This window comes from Clupea harengus, chromosome 3 (genome assembly GCF_900700415.2).
Source record: "Clupea harengus chromosome 3, Ch_v2.0.2, whole genome shotgun sequence".
In the NCBI taxonomy this organism is placed as follows: domain Eukaryota; kingdom Metazoa; phylum Chordata; class Actinopteri; order Clupeiformes; family Clupeidae; genus Clupea; species Clupea harengus.
The window spans coordinates 10,339,422-10,346,921 of NC_045154.1; the positions used below are offsets into that span (position 1 = coordinate 10,339,422).

Here is a 7,500-nt window from a genome sequence, read left to right on the forward strand (position 1 = left end):
CACACACAAACACACACACACACACACGCTCTAACACACATGCTCTCTTACCCGGTTCCAGAACATGTTGGTGGAGTTGCGCCCACACTCCTGGTAATGCTCTTGGCAGCAGCGGTCGGGCACCACCTTCTCCTGCAGCGCCTCGTGCCAGTCTGTGTAGCCAGTCACTCCGCAACACTTCCACTGCGCAAAGGGAGAGAGAGGAAGAGAGAGGGGGTGAGCTGGTGTGGGCCTGCTGGTGTGTGTGTGTGTGTGTGTGTCCACAAAAGTATACACATACAAACACTAAAAAGACACTCATTTACGAATAAAATTGACAGTCAGAAAGCGGCGCCAGATCAATGTAGACCTTCACACATTCGCCTGCATTACACACCGCAGCCAATTTTCAGACAGCACCTAACCCTGGGAGGCCCAAAGCCAGCTGCGATACGGGCAGAGATATCTGCCCCTGCAGGGCAAAAGATTCTCACACTCACTGGAGAAAGACACACAAATGAATCCCTTTTGGATTATAACTTTAAATCCGCCGAGTGCTTCACGGCAGTGAGCCGCTTGCATTCTTCATTCTGCATGTACTGCTTCTCCAGAAGGAGACCTGACGATTGGATGGGTTATATGTACAGCAGTTTGCCAGATCACGCAGGACTGACAGTTCACGTTCACATCCACACACAGACACACACACGTGTGTGGGTGCGCTTGTAACAAAGACTGTGGTCCCAGTGGTACCTCTGCTTGTATGATGTTCCAGGCGTTCCTCAGGCCGATGTTGTTATTCGTGTTGTAGAGAGCCAGGCCGTCTTTCAGATCCTGCTTAGCATTCTCACTGACCTGCACATGAAACAGACAAAGGGAGATGATCAGACATTTAGGGAGTGTGTGTGTGTGTGTGTGTGTGTGTGTGTGTGAGAGCATGAGAGAGAGAAACAGAGAGAGAGAGAGAGAAAGAGATAGTCTGAGGCTATGCTTGAAATGTACACTCACCCACTACATAGTGAATCAGCCATTATGTAGTGCTGTTCGAATTCTCAACTGTAAATTGTATTCACTATATAGTCCACTATAAAATTCCACAGAGCACCGCAAATTGTCAAACGACGTGCACTACAACTTTCTCCAGATAGCACAGTTCATTGCAAGGTGAATGAACTGAAGAAGACGACCAGATACACCTTAATTAGTTCAGCGCAAATGTTTTCGGTTTATTTTGACTTTTTATTACACTTTGTATAGGCTTTCCTAATTTCTGTACAAGGTCAAGGACACACACATTTGGTGCCTTCTAAAAGCATTTTACTCTTTCTGGTGAAGGTAAGCAGTTCCGTTGCCATGTTAGTGTTGCTAAGCTACTGACATGGAATGTTTTGGAAGGTAGTGTCTGAAATCGTCTGAGTAGATGTTTTGAACTCAGTTTGAGTGTGTGTGTGTGTGTGTGTGTGTGTGTGTGTGTGTGTGTGTGTGTGTGTGTGAAAGAGAGAGAGAAAGATAAGGCTAACAAAAATAAACCCATCAGTCAAAAGAATGATGTTATTCGACATCTGGATGGCGAATGTGGAGCTCCACTGTCAGATGTGATGTGTAGGTTGGGTGTAGTTATTTCCTTGGCTGACGTGGTTATGCGCGGTTGTTTGGCTAAATGATTACAGTGTACACATCTCCTCTGAGACACATCAACCCTCTCACAGCCCAGAATGAGCCTGGCCTCTCAGGGGAGGAGAGCACTTCCTCATTACTGATGTCCATCCCAGAAGCACCACTGCAGCACACATCTGTGTTTATGGACACAAACTCTCTCTCTCTCTCTCTCTCTCTCTCTCTCTCTCTCTCTCTCTCTCTCTAACTCTTTCTATCATTTTGTCTAATATCCTAACTACCTTCTATCCCCTGTCCCCTTACTTTCTCTTTCTATTGGCTTTTCAGTTATTTCATCATTACATTTCATCTTAAATGCCTCACAAACATATGGCAGATATACCAATAGTAGTCTTCTGTAGTCAACTGCATCAACTAGTCAACATTTTGTGCCAAATAAAAAGACAAAAAAAAAAAGAAAACGGCTGTCTACACCTCTTTTGACTTAATTAAATTAATTCACACACACACACACTCTCTCTCTCTCTCGGTCTCTCTCGCACACAGTCTAAAGTGAACGAATACAGGTAGGTATATTTCACCAGAGTGCTAATTAGACATCCAATCAGAGATCAGATGGAGCTGTTTCTAAGCCGCAAAGCCAATTAGAAAATAGGTCTGGGTGCAAACGATGGCACCTTCACTGAGCATGTCATTACTGTTGGAAACGACACTGTGGAGATAATTACACCATTTCACTCCACCAGCATATAGATCACAGATAAAGCGGGCCATTCCGAATTGGTAAGGACAGGAGCGACATTTCTGAAATGCTTAAGCACGCACGCACACACACACACACACACACACACACACACACACACACACACACACACACACACACACACACACACACACACACACACACACAGACACACACATACACACACACGCACACACACACACGCACACATATGTTAAACTAAAGCCAAAGTCACTCTACATCTGATCATTATTTTCTCAAAGAATTATAGGTTTAAGGTTTAAACAACTTTTTTAATGCCATCATTAGGCAAATGTTTCCACATAAAAGTTTCCACAGACAGCCACCCACTAAGGAAATGTGCTGTAAGTCTTTTCTCTGAAATGGTCAGACCCACATAGGTCAGATTTCACATCAGTAACAGCACTTTCAAAGTCTTCCGTTGTTTTTTGAAGATCACAAAGACAGTTGTGTGTGTGTGTGTGTGTGTGTGTGTGTGTGTGTGTGTGTGTGTGTGTGTGGAGGGATATTCATGAATGTGAATAGATTCAGGCAAAACAAAACCAGAACATACACAAACACACACAACTAAAAACACCCTATTCATTCGAATGCATGAGATACTAAAATCGATATGTGCTGAAACTTTGTGGGAACACTAATGAAATGTAATAAAACAGAATAATACATTCTCATTCCAATTAAAACGGTGTTCACATACACACAAATAACATGGATGCCTCCTCAGCTAAATTATATATGAAACTCAATACTGGTATTCATACTGAAGTCAAGACACGGCCATTGTGTGTGTTTGTGTGTTTGTTTGTGTGTGTGTGTGTGTGTGTGTGTGTGTGTGTGTGTGTGTGTGTGTGTGTGTGTGTGTGTGTGTGCGCGTATGTGTTTGAATTCATGTGTATAAGTGAAAGACTAACCAACTGAAAGCAGTCTGCCATATAAAACAAATATTTGTAAGATTGTAAAGATGTCTCGATGGTAGCCTATGTCAGGACACACACATACACACAAACACACACACACACACACACACTCACAAACACACATGCATGCACAGTTAATTAACTGCCAAGAAACAATGAGATGGGAACAGAAAGCTGCTCATACTTATTCCTCAAGCCTCCATTTCTCTTTCTCCCCTGACTGTGTGTGCATGTGTATGTATGTGTGTGTGTGTGTGTGTGTGTGTGTGTGTGTGTGTGTGTGTGTGTGTGACTGTGTGTGTCTACTGTCTACTTTAGAATATTCTAATATGGCTTTGACATAGCACTCAGGGACATTCCAATTACTGCTCTGTTCTCTGCCAAGTGGAGATGTGGGCATATGTGTGACTGTTTGTGATTTTGAGTGTGTGTGTGTGTGTATGTGTGTGTGTGTGTGTTTGTGTGTGTATTGAGCGTATGCATATGTTCTATATCCACATCTGGCTTGACTGGCACTTTTTCCTCTGAGATTACTGCAGACTCATCTACACTCAGAAGAGCTAAGCAAAGTACTAAGCTAACTTTGTGAGTGAGTGAGTGTGTGTGTGTGTGTGTGTATGTATGTGTGTGTGTGTGTGCGTATGCGTGTGTGTGTGATGGAGTGGTAATATGGATTTTCAACACACACACATACACACACTAAGTTGAGTGGCAGGGTCATGGCCAAACGTATTAACATCCGTAGAGGTTTGTACATAGGTCGCAATTACTGACTCAAGCTCAAAGGAAAATTAACTGTCTAGTTTGCTGTCTAGTTGTGCCAGTGGTTGAGTGTGTATGTATATGTTGAGAGTGTGTATTATGTGTTAGGTGAGAGTGAGTGTGTGTATGTGTAGGGGGGGATATGTGTGTGTGTTTGTGTGTGTGTGGCCCTTTAGGGACAGCTCTGTAGAGTGTCCTCGGGGGAGAGGGGTCTGTGTCCTTGTCTGCAGTGTGACTGTGCAGGTGACAGGATGAGCAGCAGGAACTGCTAATGAGAGGGGCCCCAGACTGCTGTGGCTGTCCATCACACACACACACACACACACACACACACACACACACACACACACACACACACACACACACACACACACACACACACACACACACACACACGTGTGCCTCCTATCATGGTTTTTGTTCCATCCACCTTTCTCGTATCTTTCTACTGCTGATTTCTAACTGCTGGTGTCAATCAAGCGGTTCACCTGAGACGGAAAAGTAACATATATATTTGTGTAACTTCCCTGTCATCATCTTCTCATTGGGGAAACAACATGGGGTCAGTGGTTCATGGAGAACTTGATTAGCGAGTTACCTCACGCGGTATGTTTGCGTGTCCTTGTGTCAAGCTCGTTTAGTCCGAGCATTTATGCGTGACGCGTGCTCAAAAAGGGACGGCATGAGATGAAATAGCTTCCGGCTACGTGATACCGACAGGAGCATCATGGTGCCAGCTTTGACAGCTCTCCAAGCTCGTCTCTTTGAATCACTCAAGTTTTCAAAGAGATGTTTCAGTATCTTTCATTTCGCAAAGTAGTCGGAGGCAAAGTTAATTTGGCATAACATGATCGCAGTTGAAGAAAATAACTCTCCAGAATTCTTAGGTTTTTGCTGATTTGAGTTCAAGCTCAAGTTCTTTCTCTGCTTGTTGACTCCTACACAAGTGCTGACTGATAGTAATTTTTGCACGACACAAGTCAGATGTAATGTGTGTGTGTGTGTGTGTGTGTGTGTGTGTGTGTGTGTGTGTGTGTGTGTGTGTGTGTGTGTGTGTGTGTGTGTGTGAGAGGTATATGGAGAATATGGAGACCAAGTAACTTATTGGTCTTCATTCCATGCCTTTTCAGTTCATCACAAAATCAAAGCATGCAAACTGCCTGGCTACACACATACACACAGCTTTTATGGAAACATCTAGTGTGAGACTACTTATCTCAAGGGAACTGGACAAATCAAACGTATTCTCTCTCTCTCTCTCTGTATGTACATATAGGTGTTAAAAGCTTTGAAGTGGCATGACATTGTACTTGTTCTGAAAGAGAGTTCAAAAATAGGCCTACATTTTCACACTTTCTTTTAAACCTGACAAAACAAACTTAGTCAAATGATGTACTTTAAAATACCTACTTTCCCACTGTAGTTTCAGGAAGGACAACACATTGCTGATATATAGATGCATAAAAGCCAATAACAAATGTCCTGTAATAGTGGTACAAAGTGTGTTTCAAACAATTAGTTTCATTGTGTGATGTTTTCTAATGTTGCATGTATGAACATTAAAGTAGCCATTTTGCAGGAGTTTTGCAGACTAGGTAAAAGTGGGCACACTTGTCTCACAAACACTACCACCAGTCCGGGCACAAAGCTAGCTAGTTGGCTAATGGATATATTTGGCAATTTATTTGGTGGTCATGCTGTAAAAAGCCGTTCCTATATTTTATGTGGGGTTTCGGATCCAGATCAGAAAACTGCAGGTTGAACAGCCTTGGTCCACTAGTGGGGACAACGAGTGTGTTTACCTGTTTACCAACGAGTGTGTTTACCTGTTCCTCACATGGCCATATGTCATCCAAATCAATTCTTGGATGTTAAAAAAAAGCTTCAAAGATCTTTAAAAACCTGTATAGTGTGCATGATATGTTGCGGTTTGATTTCGTGGTGATTTATGTGAGGCCAGGGGGGTATTCGTCGTAGCTCGCTAAACGGTTTAGCGAGCTAATTTTCAGGCTAAGATAAAAAACGCCCCTCTTTTTGGTTCGTGGAAGCAACTTTTGATAAATCACCATAGTTACATATCGATTAGCACTAACCTGCTCCAGGGCAGGCTAACTTAAGTGTAGCTGGATAGGCTTGCCACACCCCCGGAAAAAGGAGGGATCCCATTGACCAAGGACTGATATTAGAGTTAGATTAGCGGAGGGAGAGAGTTCTTTGCGATCGCCAAGATCCATTATTCTTGTATGAGCGCTACCGATTCAGCCGACAAGGAATCATTAATTTACAAGACCTTCTCGAGTCATTTATTGCAAACTTTTTTGCGAGTGGTACATTTTTGTAGTGTCGGTGATGCGGAGAACAAAGCACTCATAATTATATGAGTGTTATTAGTACACCATAGCATATCATTATTGTAGAAAATGATTACGGTGGACTCATGATAAGAATAGAGAGAAATACAGACAATTTATTTTCACTGCTTCAATTTATTTTATTTGTTATTAATACATTTAGTCATTTAACAGACGCTTTTATTCAAAACGACTTCCAAGGGAATGTAAAACTACATCGAGGAAGGAGGTGAGGGGATTTGAACTAGCAACCATGCAGTTTCAAACCGGTAGAGGTAACCTCTGTACCAGCTGACACTTGCCGTCAGGTATTCATACATAGATATCACCCTATAAACATCCCAACACACCTTGCTCTCACAGTGGTGGTGGTGTTGAATTTTGCCATGATTATGGTCTTGTATTCTTCATAAGCGTTCATGTTCATCTCCTACTCGCCAGCGGAGAAAAAAAGAGCCCTTTTCTTTGAGTTTAGAACCATTATACCGTTAGAAAATCATGGTTTTGGTGATCGACCTTTTCTGCCTTTTGAAGTAGGACGTGCACGCGCAAATGCCATGATAACTTTAGCCTGCTTGAAATGAACCACATGATTAGGATGCGGGTCAGCCGTTAACGAACCGATATTTGCTGTTCTCAATCAGCTCGCTAATCTTAACGGGCTAAAAGGCCAATTGATTAACTTAGCTTCAATCCTACGACGAACGTACCCCTGGCCTATCCAGATATGTTATGCTGGAGGCCAGTGTTGTTTTTGAGCTCTCCAGTGTTGTACAAGGCTGCTTGAAGGCAAATGTATTTATTTACCTTCATCTTTGGCCACGCTGGAGAGCCATGACAGATAGACTGAGGGGTCTGTATCAAAGCACAGACACCCTCCTGACCTCTATCTTCTACATATCACATCATCACGGTTTGTGTGTGTGAGTAAGTGAGTGAGAGAGAGAGAGAGAGAGAGAGTGAGCGAGTGAGAGAGAGAGAGAGAGAGAGAGATAGTGAGAGAGAGAAGGAGAGAGAGAAGGAGATAGAGAGAGTGAGCGAGCGAGATGGGTAAAGGTGTGATCTGGACCCACTTTGTGTGCTTGCATAACACAGTCTGACTTGACTT

General features: G+C 43.0%; 1 protein-coding gene across 3 annotated transcripts in view; it reads right to left on the reverse strand.

Annotated features, from left to right (window-relative positions):
- tspan9a (tetraspanin 9a) overlaps positions 1 to 7,500 on the reverse strand; it is a 192,196-nt gene that overhangs the window by 6,869 nt on the left and 177,827 nt on the right. For all 3 annotated transcript variants that reach the window (XM_031564534.2, XM_031564533.2, XM_031564532.2), the window contains 2 exons: positions 733 to 834; positions 52 to 183 (listed from right to left, as the gene is read on the reverse strand). In XM_031564534.2, coding sequence (XP_031420394.1) covers positions 52 to 183; positions 733 to 834 — 234 coding nt within the window. The remainder of the gene's footprint in view (positions 1 to 51; positions 184 to 732; positions 835 to 7,500) is intronic.